Here is a 14,855-nt window from a genome sequence, read left to right on the forward strand (position 1 = left end):
CCACTCCCATATGTATAATGATGAAGCCTACAATCTTCACCTTCAAATAGTGCTCTTTCCTGGGTTTCAGTGGCTTCAAAGCCTTGTCTTTCCAGGGAACTCACAAATACCCCACACTCCAGCTGTCTAGAAATGATCCTTTGTCACCACACAGAGCTCTTTAAAGCCGGTCTTATTTGCTTTTGCAGACTACCTGTCTCCCCTCACTTCCCACATTTCCTGACAGCCGTGTTCTCTGCTCTGGCCATTCTGGGCGACTCTCTATTCCTCAAACTCAGTGCCTTTTCATGCCTCCAAAGACCTTCTGCATGTTCCTCTCGTAGCCTGGGATATTCTTTCAGCCTAGAGCTCAGCTCAGACATCGCCGCTCCCAGGTAAAAGTGGCTTACCAACCTTCGTCCTTACGTAACACATAGCCCCACTGCTGCAGCAAATTGCAGCATACTCTGATGAGTGTTATTTTCTTAACTATTCCTAACTCTACACTGCTCTTCTCTAGAGAAGCAGTATCAAAGGGCAGCATTGGATTAAAAGCAGAAACTGAATTTGAGATCTAAACAGTGAATGTTCTAGTTGCCCAACTGGTCTAATGCCTTTCCTCCATATCTCTAAAATGGTAATGCTAAACAGGATTGTAGTAAAGGTTGAGCTGGTTATTGTACATGCGCCACTGTCTATATTGGAAATGTAGCAGAGATGCAGGATGGCATTATTATTAGGGTGGGAGTTCATTACAGCTCGTGGCATGAATGAGCATAGTAGTTCTTATAATTCAGGCTGCACTCAAGGGAGATGTCAGCCGTGCTATGGGCCAGATCTTGTTTTGTGGTCTGAGGGAATCAGGGCTTACATTCTGCCATCTTTTCCACTGAGGATTAAGTAAGACAAGGTGTGCACAGCACAACTCCTCTTGATCTGTGTCAAGGAAAGTAGTTGTAGTAGCCCTGCCCAGTCTGTTCCATGTTTCAGTTACCTGCAGTCAACTGAAGTATAGAAGTATTAAATGGAAAATTCCAGTAATGAACAACTGATGTTTTAAATGGTTTTGATTATGGTAAGTTACTATAATTGTTCTATTTTATTATTAATTATTGCTAATCTCTTATTGGCCTAATGTAGAACTAAATTTTATTATAGATATATATGTACAGAGAAAAAAGCATACACAGGGTTAGGTACTATCCACAATATTGTCTATCTGTGGATCATCTTGGAACATACCTCTGTGGATAAGGGGGGATGATGTAATTACAAGTAGAGGGAGGAAACAGGGTGAAAATGATGACCCTCCCCTCTTAATCCAAACCTCATAAAATTATCCCTTAGGATTATAAGTTTACCCATCCAACTGTTACTGCTTAGACCAGATAAAGTTACTCAGTCTATGGCAAGGTCAGCGGGGGCTGGACAAGGGTGACCATCCAAGAGCAACCCACAGCACCTGTTGGGCTAGACCTCTCTGAGCTTTTGCCTGCCATGAAAAATGTCTGATGGAAAATAAGCAACACCATTACCACACACAAAAATGAATACTATCAGTAGACTGGAAAAATCTTAGGGATTCTTAGATAACAGAAAGCCGGGATAGAATGTCTGAGAAATCAGGGTGGAAGAAAACCACCATAGGGATGAAATAACAATGCTTACATGTGCATAGTAAGCACAGAGGGCAGTGTCAGGCAGGGTCACCCAGAGGCTCCTTTATTCATTTGGGTCACTGGGCCACCAGGTCCTCCTTTCCCACACCCGCCATACTGGGCAGTGGACTGTGGTAGAGTTTGCTGCCGGGAGAAAACTTGAGACCTGCTCTTGACCTGCTAAGGGTGAGCACAAGAGTCCAAGAGTGCATGGAAATCCTAGGCCCTTTGGGAAAGAGACAGGAACAAAAGGGCAGTGGCTCTCCCAGGAAGGAAGGGCATGCAGTAGCTCCATTCCAGGACATCCTCTTTATTTTTGTGACTACTGGGAAATGGGGTGGTGTTTCAGCCTGCTTGCTTCCACATACCTCTCACAAAGCAAAGCCTGCAGGGTAACATGCCTTGCTATGGGGTCTGCCCCCAAGGCCATCAGGGGAGGCTCTCTTGGGAATGCATCTGCCTCACCCACACAGACACCTATGTGGCCACCTGCTCCACCCCTGTCCTCCATTCATGAGCAGCTAACCTGGAGAAACAGACTTCCACAGGGACTCACCAGATGACCTAGAAAAACTCACCATGCCCTTTGACAGAATACAACAGTTTGCCCAAAAACAGCTTAGTCTTGAGTTCTAAACAAATCCAAAATGAAAGCAAAAAAAGAAAAACACAGCAGCAACCAAAAAAACCAGTCCTGTGTTCTGAAGTGGCCAGTGTAATCCCAGGGCAGGCCACTGTCACCAGACAACACTTCCAGGGAGCAAAGAACATTCTGGTCCTGTTTATAGCAAAGGTTCTAATGAAGTGAGACAAGTTAGGGTTGCCAGGTGTGAAGAGATTTACTTTTTAAAAACCAGTCTATTCACAACTTACAAAGTGACAACAACATTCAGGAGGGGTTTGCCTGGAGCCAGGACCTTGGGCCTCTGGATTCAACAGGACTGAAAAGTTGAGCTAAATCCTGGGGGTGGGAGGGATGGACACAGCAAAAGCCAGTTTGGCCCACCTGTGCCCACCAAAGTGAGTCAAGATGGAGCCATGCGCGGGCAGCAGAATCACAGCACCCAGGCCCTCTCCCGAGATCGCCAGCTCGGGACTGCTAAGTGATCTAGTGTCTCAGAAAAGGCTCTCCTCTCTCCTCTGCATCAGACAAAGGTTCTCGCCTTGCTCTACCCCCATCCCTCAAAGAGCACCTGGGAACATCTAAATCTGAGCATTCCTGACCACAATCATCGAACAAAGTCGATTTTCAAAAGTGGGTTTCTTCTGGCAAACAGTGGCATTGAGCACCTTTCATGCTTTGGTCTTTATGGGGGTGACAGGGGGAAAAGGATGAAGAAGAGATCCTACAAATCAGCCCCCAGTCTGTTCAAACAGTAATGAAAGGGTCCCAAGGACTGAAGGCAATTTGGCTTTCAAGAGGAAAGGGAGCAGGGCTGAGCAGATTACTCCCGTGCACCTTCATAAGAGCAACCTACGAGGCTGGGGAAGTGAATTGACTCTGGCCGCTCTGAGTGGCAGCCTGTGAATGTACCTGGTCTTTACTTGTCCTTCTCCAGATGTCACAGGGAGAGATATTAGGCATCCCCGCTTCTTTACAAATCTGCGTGGTGCCACATTGATGTGGATTTGTCGGATCCCGCTGTGGAAAGGCCTAGTTTCTGCAGGGGATGCATTCTGGCAGCAATGTCTAGTTACAGACAAGATAATAAATGGGGATGGATGGGGAGCAGTTTATACATTAAAGGATGGGAGGGCTCAGGTGATATTGGAAGCTGCTGGTAAATACCGTTTTATCAAGGAATTTATCAAGGTCAGCGGCAGACTCCTCAGTTATTGAAACGGGCATAAAACGAGGGATGCATCCAGCCACCCAACAGCACACTGGTATGGCCAGGGTTAACATACGCAGGTGAGAAAGAAAACAACCCTGTTCCTGCAGACCCTGGCACCTAGGGAAAATACCCAGAGAGGTCGACACAGTAATATTTACATATGTCACAGTTAGGGTGCGAAATTGAAAAATGCTTTATTTATCTTTTTAGGGCCGTGCTTTATTTGTGATGCAAGACTTCATTTCAACCCACCTGGTCTGCTATATGTAAGTCACTTCTTAAACTTAAGATCATTTTCTAATAATCTGGAGCCATTCCAGCAATCTCATGTCTCCCACTTTAAAGGAAAGTTTGGTGTGGTTCACACCTCTTTGTCTAGCAAAACATGTTTTTTTCTTCACCTCCTAGGACCTGGCTTTTTCAATGTCAAGAGCATTCCAGGAGAGCCCGGTGATAGGACGTTCGAGTGGCCCACTCAGCTCTGTCTGCTCAGTTCCCTGCCCCCTTTTAACCCTATCTTTAACCCTGAAAAGGACACTGTAAATTGGTTAGATGCAATTAGGTATTTTCTAGTTCTGATAACACAGCCTGTGTACAAAAGGATCCTTTGCTTTTTTGTGAAATTAGGAATGAATGAAGTTTACAGCCTCAGTAAAGGGCAAAGACTTTATGAATATTTGTGGGAAACGAAATCATCCTCATGGACACATGGGGTAAGTGTTCCATAATTCAAGAACTCTGAGCCCTGAGAGTTTGCAGGACGATGGGGCTGATCATGCTTAGGAACTGAACAGGCTCTACATTCTTGCAGCAAAAGTGGTTTATAAGGACACTTCAGAAGTTTAACATTAAACCTTTAAAAAGGTACAACTATAAATATTTTCCTGTGAGATGCTTAAACTGTAATTTAAGAACAAACAAACGTGGATGGAGTCAGCACAGGTCACATGCTGCTTTGGGGTGTGAGACATATGTGACATAAAAAATGCAAACTCTTTTGAGGAAGAGCTATATAGATGCATCAGTACTTTGCTTCTTACAAAAAGTCAATTCTTAGTTAATCACAGACAGATGGAGTATCTTGCATTTTTTTCCATATCCATAAATTTACTAGAAAGAACAACCCTCAAGTAAACCGGTAGAAAGGAAATAACATTGTCAATAAAAGAAGAAAGGTAGTAATTAGTATCTACTAAGTTCAATTTCTTCTTCTGTACATAGAGGATTATAACTAGCCTTACTTAGGTCACAGAGTTATTTAGTGGTTCAAAGAGGATGTGAGGTCACTATGTAAACTACACTGTGCTATTCAAGTGCTAGTTAATGAGTTTTCTTTGTGGTTCTGGCTGGAGTATTGGCCTGGAGTAATTTGACTTTTCCCTGGGCTGTTCAGGCTGGCCTTGAGCTCACTTTGTAGCGCAGGCTGGTCTCAGACTTGCAACAATCCTCCTGCCTCAGCCTCCCGAGTGCTGGGATTAAGGGCCTGCACTACCACACCAGGCTTTTATAATTTTGTTGAAAAACTGAATTAAGTATTTGTTTAGCCCAATGCCTAGCACACATGTGCTTAATAAATACTGGCTATAATTAAATACAATTGCATGTGTTTTTCCATTTATAATACTCTTGGAAAATAGGGAGAGGGTAAGCAGGTACAGTACAGTGGTACTTCAGTTCATGAACTTCACTCTTTGCACGATTCTGGTCACAAAGCAAAGTGGATGAGAATCAAATTTCTCCATAAGGTCAAAAATGAACCTAACCATTCAATTTGATTTGGTTCTCATCCTATTGAGTTTGTACCCAGAATCATGGAAAGAATTAAGTTCATGAACTGGGGTACCACTGTACAACGAAATTCATTTTATAACTTAAGAGATTTATACCATGGAGCTGTTGGATGACTTAATGGTAAATTGGTGAGAATAGAGTCCGCAGCTCTTGCCCCTAGTGTTATTTTCCATTTATTTAGGAGGTTCCTGGACCAAATGCATGTATCTCAAATGCTGTCATTAAATTCCCAAAGTATAATTAATTTTAACCACACAAAAATATCTGGCTGTCTTTAACCTCGGTCTCTCTAGTCCATTCTTCACAGTTAGCAGAGAAACCAACCTACTGTAAGTCTGCCCATTCTACATTTCTTTTTAAAACTTTTCAGTGGTGCCCCAGATAACTATAAAAAACAATTAAGGTACATAAGGCACAGCAAACCCCTTTAATCCGACATCGCTCTAACTCTCCAGTCAAATCTACTAGTGCACCTGGTCGAGGTGTTCCCTCATTGAATCAGCTTATTATTCCCCGCAGGAACTTTCCCAGCGTCCTTTTTGCCCCACCCTCCCTGTGTGCCTGTACTCGATCAGGAGCTCTTTCTGTGTTACAGCAAGAAGAGCACTATAATAATATTCTTCATTGCTCTTAAAAAGAACGGACTTAAGCATCAACCTAAATATTCAACCATTGAAAAATGAATGCACTGGGGAACATTCACAGGATAGATTATTCTGCACCTACTTAAAAATCTCAGCCTTAAGAAATGTTTAAGACAGAATGAGGTATTATTGACTGTAGAAAGTCAGGAACTAAAAAATCACCAGAGTAATAGTCACCAAAATATTAATAGCAATTATCTCTGGGAGAAGAGATTGCAGGTGTTACTTATTCTACTTTAACTCTTTGCAGTAGGTTTCAGATTTTCTACAGTGAACAGAGTGACTTAATTACAAGTGATTAAAAATTTGAAATAATCTTATAATGAACCCTGAACTGTAAGTGGGCAGCCAAGTCCATTCTCTCCTCTCGTGAGTCTGGAGCAGAACGGCAGCAACCCAAACCGATTGCTTTCTTGGGCAAGCAGAAATGGGGGGACGTGAGAAACTGCTTTTCCAGGCAAGATGCAAATCCAAAGCCAAGAAATGACCCATTTAATGGAATCATTGGCTTAGATAAATTCTACAAGCCCACACTTCAGGCACAGTAAAAACAAAGGTGACATTTGTCAGGCAGAAGAAAAGGGCTCCTGGTGCATTTCTTTTTTTCTTAAAATTAGTCCTTCCTGCTTTTCATTCATGCTTTCTTTTCACCTGCCTAGCACTGAGGAATGGCTTTCATGACTGTGAACACTCTCTGGGTACAGCCCAACAGAAATTAACCTCAGTGCCACGGATTTTAGGCTTGCTAATCTGAGATCCCCTGAGGAAATAAATCCCCCTGTAATTACCAAGATTTCAAACTTCACACCCTCCAAAACAGTTTGGATAAATAAAGATCCTATTAAAACAAGTTCTGTAGTTAGGAGAAAATGCACAGCTCCCCTCGCCTTCTAGAGCAAGTGTGTGGAAGGGGGTCTCCGCAGGACAGGACTGTCAGGCATTAGGACAACCGGGGGATGTAGACAGATAAACAACCCTTTCTCCCTTCCCTCATACTTTCTCATGTGACCTGATCCATTTTAAATTGTTTCTTTTCAATCTATGCCCCATAGGATATGTTAGAAAAATATGAATTTATCACATGGAATAAATCAACTCAAGTTTTTGAGTTTTAGATCCATATGCAAGACACCAGAGCCTAGCAAGAATTCTCGTATGTTATAATAATGTAATTTCCTTGTGTGTGTGTTTTTTTTCCCTCTGCTCAGGCACAATGGGCTTATAGCTTTCCCAACTACTTAAGCCTCTAGGCTCTTTGGGAATCTGAGCGCTGTGGACCCAGAATTAGACTTGGGAAAAACCATCTACTTCATTTCCCTCTCATTCTATTTGTTTGTTTGTTTGTTTTTCTTCCAGTACCAGGAATCGAAATCATGACCTTGCACTTGCCAGGCAGGCGTTGTGCCACTGAGCTAAATCCCCAGCCCTCCCTCTCATTCTATAGGAGCCTCTGATAGACTCCTCTAAGCCGAGCATTGTGTCTACTTTCCGCGAGAGAAGGAGTTTGAAGGCTTGGATGGCAAGAGCGTTTGCTCTCCTTTAAGCTTCTTTGTGTCCAGCTTTCCTGGCCACTCCACATCTTTTTGCCCATGGCTTCCGATCCAAAGTACCTGCTTAAATGTAGCCAACGTGCACACTTCTGCTGGTCGGGATCTCTATTGTGTCTCTCTGCTGCAGGGTAACCTCTTGTTTTTAGACTTATAAACAAAGCAAAATCAAAACAATAAGCTCCCAGAGCTTGTTCTGTGTTTGATGGCACTGTCTTGGGGCTGCAACAACAGCGCCGTCAAACTGTCACCGTTCTGTAGCACTTGCCCCCAAATGCCAGCCAGGTCCGCACCTGCGTAACCAGGATGGGCATTGTGAATCACTCTGTCTGCCACCACATAAAAAGCTAATTTCACATTCAAAATGTATGTTTTTTTTTTCAATACCAATAGCAACAAGAGTGTGCCAAAAAATTCCCCTTGAAGCTCTATTCTGTTTTTTAAACTACAGAACATTCTTTCATAGTTTGACAGTTAAAATGCTGCAGTTAATGTAATAAACAGAGAATTTTTCTAAGTAGCCTGTCAAAACAAGTGACACTTTTTTTTTTTTTTTTTTTGGCTAGCGAGTCTTAGATTCAGAACAATGGGAAGTACCTTTCAAAGCAACATCTTCATTATACAATCAAATTCTCAAAGTAATCTTCTCATCAAAGAATATTGTGTTATTTCTTTCCCGGTAATTATCGGAGTTCTGCAACCTCTCTGGCAGTGGTGACTATTGTAAAATGCAGCTGTGCTGAGTTAAAAAATTGGGGGTCTTGACCTGGTCGACAATGAGCCAATGCATCTCATAGTTCCACCCTTCTTAAGGATTTGGCAGCAGGAGAGACATTTCTAGGGCCTTTGAACATGCTCTTCTTCCCAGGAGCAGAGGGCTAAATTGATCTCTTCATGGATAATAGAGACACTGGCATTTCTTAATCAATTACATTTTTTTCCACTTCGAATACAGCAGTGACTGCAAGTTTACACCAAATCTGAAAATGCGGTGTGTGTACGTAGAGTTTGAACATCTGTCTCACAAAATCATATTCCTTATTTTTCACTTTCCCATCTCTTTCCTATCATTCCAGTAGGAAGAAAATCTAAGACTCCAAAGAAAAATTTCCAGCCCAGTTCCAGTGTCTGCAGAATTAAAAACAAGACAAAACAAACTGGAAAAATCCCAAGACCCGCCCAAAAGGATGTATCTTGGAATACCACTACAACCTCTACTTTAGCAGCCAGTGGTAGAATGGAAGAGCTGAGCTTTGGAATGTAATTTTCTCTGAAGCATCTGCAGGTTGCCAGGGTTCACATAATTCATCCTTTATGGAAGAAAAAGGAGGCAGACGCTCCCATCTCTAAGATGACCCACTGCAAGCCAGCTCTGAAGTCTCTTATGATAAGCCAGAATGTTTATACCACTCAATAAAATAAACATTTGTTCAAGCTGAATCTAACTTGAAAATGCCTTTCCCATTGGACACAACTGCACCAGAGGCAGGAATTACTTTATTATTTCTTTTAGTCTGTTCGGTGAATCAAATGTATTTCTGCCTTGCTTGAACAAACCGAGGGCTGACTGAACATTAGCTAGGGCAGTCCACGCCTTCCTTGATTCACTCGGCAAAGGCTTATCTGTGGGCGACCTAGTTAATGCAGAGCTAGTGATACAGCCTTCCTACTGGACACCAGGTCCAGCTCCGTCCCCCAGGACATTAACACACTGCCTTTCCCCTTTCAGCATGTACCACGGCTGTGATGCAAGGTGGCCTGCAGGTCTTGAGATTGGCCTCCTGCACTACTTGAGAAATGAGGAGCAACCCTCTCGTTGCAGCCTTCCCTCAATGCCTCAGCATCTACCATAGCATCTAGAACAAAAGATGTGCAACAAATACTGGTGAGTAAATGAGTAAGTCAGGGGAAATGAGATGTCTTTGTCTCTGAGAAACTCAGTTCATAGCAGTGTTTCTCAGCAGGGACAATACTTTGGGGGCAGGGCATTATTTGGGGGCAGCTCTTTATTTTGTGTATCTCCATGTGACCGGTATCCCTTGGTCCTAGGCTCTGCCCAGTGAATGTTAGCACTGCCCTCTGATGTACTGTGACAACCAAAACTATCCCCACGTATTTCCAGATGCTCCTTAAGGAGGTGCCCCAGGCCTGATTCAGAACCACTTTGTGAAGGTGGTGTGAATGAAGGTGACACTAAGGGCATGAATCCAGGAAATGACGCGGAAGGACAATACGACAAGATAGGGGAGGCAGACTGATAGGAAAGAGAGCAAGGTTTAGAACGCCGTTGTCTTTTTGCATTCCCGAAGCCCCAGGGATTCTCTTGTGTGCCCTCAGCCACCCGCCCCTGTGATCCTTCAGGGCGCATGGAGCATAAATTGGCTGGGCAGGTTTCTTGGGCCCTCCTTCTGCTTAGGTCAGCAAAACTCTGACTTTCTGTTTGATATTTTGGATTTTCCTGTTAAATTTTTGTTTGAAGAAAGGGTTTTGAGGCATAAAGAGCTGAAAACCACGGTTCTAGAGTGAAGGTGATGGTACCGACTGGGATGAGGGAAAGCCTTTGAAATACACAGTGAGGGAGATTAAGACCCAAGAGAAAGTCTTGACAAAGGTGACATGGTGTGACAAAAATGAAACATGATGAAAAGCCTCTGTGGTACTGAATATGGCAAGTGAAAGGGAAAGAGCCCTGGGAAGGGAGATAAAGCTGTGCTCAGAGAGGCTATTGTGAGTTGGTCTGAGGGGTAGATATTCGGGAAGTTGGTCTGAGGGACAACTCTCTCTTGGAAAGTGCCCAGTGGACACACCACACATGTCAGTTTAATGCTCTTGTTGAGACCCAATAATAAACGAAGGTCAGCCAAGCCAGTGACTCAGAGTTGACATCCACAGCCGGCTGGCACTGGTAGCAGGGTGGAGGGCGATTTCATTTCCAACAGAAAAACATAATCTGTGTACGGGATTTCAGAACCAAGTGCCAAGCCATCCCCCTTGTGGCAAAGGTTCCCCTGCAGATCGGGACTGTGATGTATGCTGCTTTGCATGCCCCACAGCAATCAGTAGAATTTGCCACATCTGACAGCGGCTCAATGTATATTTTAGGAATCGATGTGATTAATCATTTCAAGGGCCCCAGCTTCAGCTGGTGGACAGTCATTGAACAGAAGGCAGTTTTCAGCTGAGCTGGAAGGCTTTGAAGCGGGTAAGCGAGCGGTGGTGTTCTGGCGGGGTGTGCGGTGCCGAATGGAGTGGAAGCTGTCCTGAGTGAATGCATGAGGGAATGCCCACGTGTGCAAGTACAGACACGAAGGCAGCGATGGTTCTTTTGACCTCTGTCCCCTGGCACTAGAAAGAACAAGGCTGCCACTGTTTGGCACACACACAGCGGCTTCTCTTTGCTGCTGGCCAAAGGTTATTTAGTATGGGGATTCGGTTTTGACATCCAGGGCCAACCAGAAAAGATTTCTATAAGTTTAGTTCATGAGAGTGGGAAATGGGTTCTTTGACCCCAAAATAAAAATAAAACAGAGGCAAACACTGCTGCGTCTGCCTTTCATTGTTTCTCCTCTGACCTGGGCATGGGGGAAGCCGAGACTTTGGAATCGGCCCTGCACCCCGCATCACCCCCACCCCTGTCCCTAGGTGCACCTGCGCAGTCCGGGCCAGCCAGCCTCAAGCTCACTCACGGTTTGCGCAGAATCATTCTCATGTGGGCATCGGGGCCCATCTGGGACAGCAGCAGCATGGTGTCCTGGAGCTCCTCGTCACACTCCTTCTTCTCCTCCTCAGTAGGCAAAGGGGCATCCTCATGCTCATCATCCAGAAATCGATAGAACAAATATTTGTCTTGGAAATGGTGCTCCTGATCCACTACGGGAAACATAGAAGCAGTGTCAGCTGTGGCTGGGACCCACAGGTCGGGTCACCAGAAGCAAACAGCGTTGGGCAGGACAGCTAAGTGACTGGGCACCCCGCGCACCCCGCCTGTCTGCCTGCGGGGCAGCTCCAAGACCGGGCCCTCCTGGTTTCATCACAGGCCACAGCCTCCAGACCCACCCATCTCCTGGCCACCCGGGGACTCCTGCTGAGAACCTGCCAGCTTCTCTGACATGAGCACTTCCACCCGCAAAAATTGCCTTGGTGACCTTTTCTTGGGTGGACATACATCCCAAACCAGAAAACAAGTGACTGCCACATCACATCATGCCCCAGGCTGGGTTTTCAAAGTACACACAAGAAAACTCTTTTGTCAGGGTGAGGACTGATGCTTTTCTATGTGTACCGTTCATAAACATTTCTGTCTCTACACTTTGAAAACAGAAAAGAAAATTAACTCATTGCTCAAATGATCAAAGCTGGCCAGACTAAGCTCACGCACTCCTAGAAAGATTTTGTGCTAGTTCTGATTTTTTAAAGGTTTTTACCTCTTGTTCTATTCTTTGTTTTTAAAAACTTATATACTTTCTCAGTGCTGGAGCTCAGGATTGAGCCCAGGGCCTCATGCATGCTATAAAAGGGCTCTACCACTGACCACTGAGCTACACCCTCAGCCCTCCCCTTGGTCATGTAAACAACAAGATTTAGATCTTTGTAGGACACACTAAACTAGAATCAGCATTTTAACAAAAGTCCCAAAGTGACTGGTGTTCACAGTCACCAAAGTAAGAGAAAACACGGGTAAAAACCATTAGGTTCCAAGATGCTGGCAAATGAAATGGATGATTTAAATATTTTGTCTGCTTGGAAAAGTGGTCTTAAGTAAATGACACAAGTAGTTCAGCCTCAGTAACACACTAGTCAGTCTCTAATGAACACTTGGTTCAGGGAGAGCTGCTGCAGTTACCAGGGACTGCACCTGCGGAGCACATTCCTGATTTTAAATATGGCCATGCCATGGATATACGGCCTGGCTCCTCCAGACAGCAGCACAGTTAAGAGGCCGCTCCTGAATTCATTGCTTACTTTCATGTCATCAGCTACACATTCCACTGCTCTTCATTCTGCCCCTACACCCAGATTGCTATGCAGTGCTCGGGATGTAATCACACTATCAATGAACCGTGACTGCAAACTAATAAACATAATTGGAACTGCTGCACTGGGGTTGCAATTTCATCTTCCTGTCCTTCATTCTCTGGAGTTAGAAAGGTACAATGGCGGAGCCTAGCAATCAGTAGCATCCATTCGCTGCATTTGTATTGCTAAATAAAGATGCTAGCTCGGCGGGTCCCCCAGGGGATCATAATTCTTTCCTGCCCATTTAAGAGTTCAGCCACAGCTTCCACAGGGAAATGCACTTAGCAGTTCTTGAGGATTTTCCAAGGACTGTGGTTCATCTTACCATGGTTGAGCACACCGTCTTCTAACAGGACTTGCCACATGCCAACAGCCTGAGTCCGGGAGTGAACACACGGGGTCTGCTGCAGCATCCAGTCCACAAGCTCGGTGCCCACACAGCATTGTCTAAAGGTGAGGGGACACACAGGAGGGGGCAATCACCCCTTTGCAGACACAGGATAGGAAATGGCTTTGCAAAGAAGAACCTCCCAAGCAGCATGGTGTCCTTCCATCTAAAAAGTTTCAGGGCAAACCAAATCCCACATGCTGCTGCCTCAGGTTCTTAAACTTGGAACATACCAATAAATGCACATGGCTCATGAGAGAATCTTTTAAGCAAGGCTGTCAAAGCAGAACAGCATTACAGTACGCAGTATTGGGAGATGGAAGGGCCAGTAGATGGGGAGTATTATCTGGCAAGCTAATCATAGGGACAGGAACTGTCATTGTGAGCTGGCTCTAGGAAAGCTCACTGTAAGATGAAGGCAAAGCATGACACTGATTTCCTTCACTGGGCCTCATGAGGAATGACTTAATGTGTGTGAGATGTGCAGAAGTACTCCGTGAAAGCTGTTGTAGAAGTGCAAAATTGTCTAGCCCTTTATATTTTCAAGTAATACTACTGAGCTTTCTCAGAGGGGTGTTGGGAGAAACAAGCAATTAGCAATGCAAATCTCTCAGAAAAAAGTTCTGTGGAATAAGCATTAGCACTTCCAGGAAGTCTGATGCCAAAGAGCACCAAATGCTTCCTGGTGTTCTGTGTGTTCACACAATAATGCCTAAAATGCCCCTTAGCGATGAGTAGGTCTGGATAGGCAAGTTAGGGCTATTAGTTATGAAATACTTAATCTCACACACACACACACACACACACACACATACACACGTATTAGAAAATACTGAAACCGTCAGTGCAGTGAGGGGGGGCAGGTGTTCCTGGAGGTGGTTCAAAGGAGCAAGTGGAATCTTGAAGTCCTAGGGAAAGACCCCAAGGGACACCAGGACAAGGCAGGAGCCATAAAGCAGCTGGCTGCCTGCAGCTGGGACTGACTCCCTAGTGGCCTTCCTGCCCATGCTAAGGAGGGCACCACAGCTGGGCGCCAGCTCCTTCCTCTCTAGTTTACACTGCAGTAGACTCCTGGTGCTGGCCACTTTGGAAAAAGTCTTGACCTGGGAGGAAATGTGAGATACAGCACTGGGTCTGCTAGGCATTAGCTATGAACTTTGGTCAACTCTCTGGTCCTCAGTTCCTCATCTGTAAAAGAAAGGAGGAGCAAAGGATGGTCTCTGAGGCCTTCTCTAGTTCAAATATTCTAGGATCTCTGAGAACTGTTAGAATTCCTGGGATGCTCTAACTTGGGGATGACACTGATTCCAGAACAAGGAGGAGGTCCTGAGACGGTCGTGGGATTTCCAAGTCTGCTCTTCCTCCAGCCTATGCCCATACCTTAGAGCTCTGAGGGGCAAACAAGAATCTACTTACTACTCACGCTGCACCAAACATACAACCTGTCAAAACATTCTTCTTGTAATTGGAGAATTTATTAATGGGAGAAGTCTTATAAAGGTATACAAAATTCCATTTCATTTGCCTAATTCAATGATTGCCTTTACTCAAGAAATGGTGCTGACCCCAGAGCACCTGAGAACCAGAGAACACTGCAGTCGGAATATGGAAGGGAGACACAGCTATGCCACTTGTAGCTGGTGGACTCACTGGGAATCCTTTCCATTAAGGATCCAGAGCATGCTGGGATCACAACAGGTCTGTTGGGGACTGCACTGTATCTGCAGAGGTTTCAATCCCCTCATGTTATTATAGTTTTGATATAATGGGGTGAGGATCAGGACGGAGCGAGAAGAGGAAGCTGTGAAATATAAAATCTGGGGCAAGGAGCTCAAACTGTACTATAGGAAAAAGAAGTCATGCCTCTGGCTTCCAAGGAGTCTACTGGTCATTACTAACAGATCATTAATTTGTGTCATAGGGTGTGGAGCAGACATAACACCTATATTTCAGGGGTTTACGGTCTTAGCACTATGGAGCAAGAGATTATAGCTTCT

General features: G+C 44.7%; 1 protein-coding gene across 8 annotated transcripts in view; it reads right to left on the reverse strand.

Moving 5' to 3' along the window:
• Rapgef4 (Rap guanine nucleotide exchange factor (GEF) 4) overlaps positions 1-14,855 on the reverse strand; it is a 281,014-nt gene that overhangs the window by 65,388 nt on the left and 200,771 nt on the right. For all 8 annotated transcript variants that reach the window (XM_005393203.2, XM_005393202.2, XM_013518784.1 and 5 more), the window contains 2 exons: positions 12,796-12,917; positions 11,141-11,324 (listed from right to left, as the gene is read on the reverse strand). In XM_005393203.2, coding sequence (XP_005393260.1) covers positions 11,141-11,324; positions 12,796-12,917 — 306 coding nt within the window. The remainder of the gene's footprint in view (positions 1-11,140; positions 11,325-12,795; positions 12,918-14,855) is intronic.

The sequence above is a fragment of the Chinchilla lanigera genome, unplaced genomic scaffold (assembly GCF_000276665.1).
Source record: "Chinchilla lanigera isolate Chin_1 unplaced genomic scaffold, ChiLan1.0 scaffold00048, whole genome shotgun sequence".
Classification (NCBI taxonomy): domain Eukaryota; kingdom Metazoa; phylum Chordata; class Mammalia; order Rodentia; family Chinchillidae; genus Chinchilla; species Chinchilla lanigera.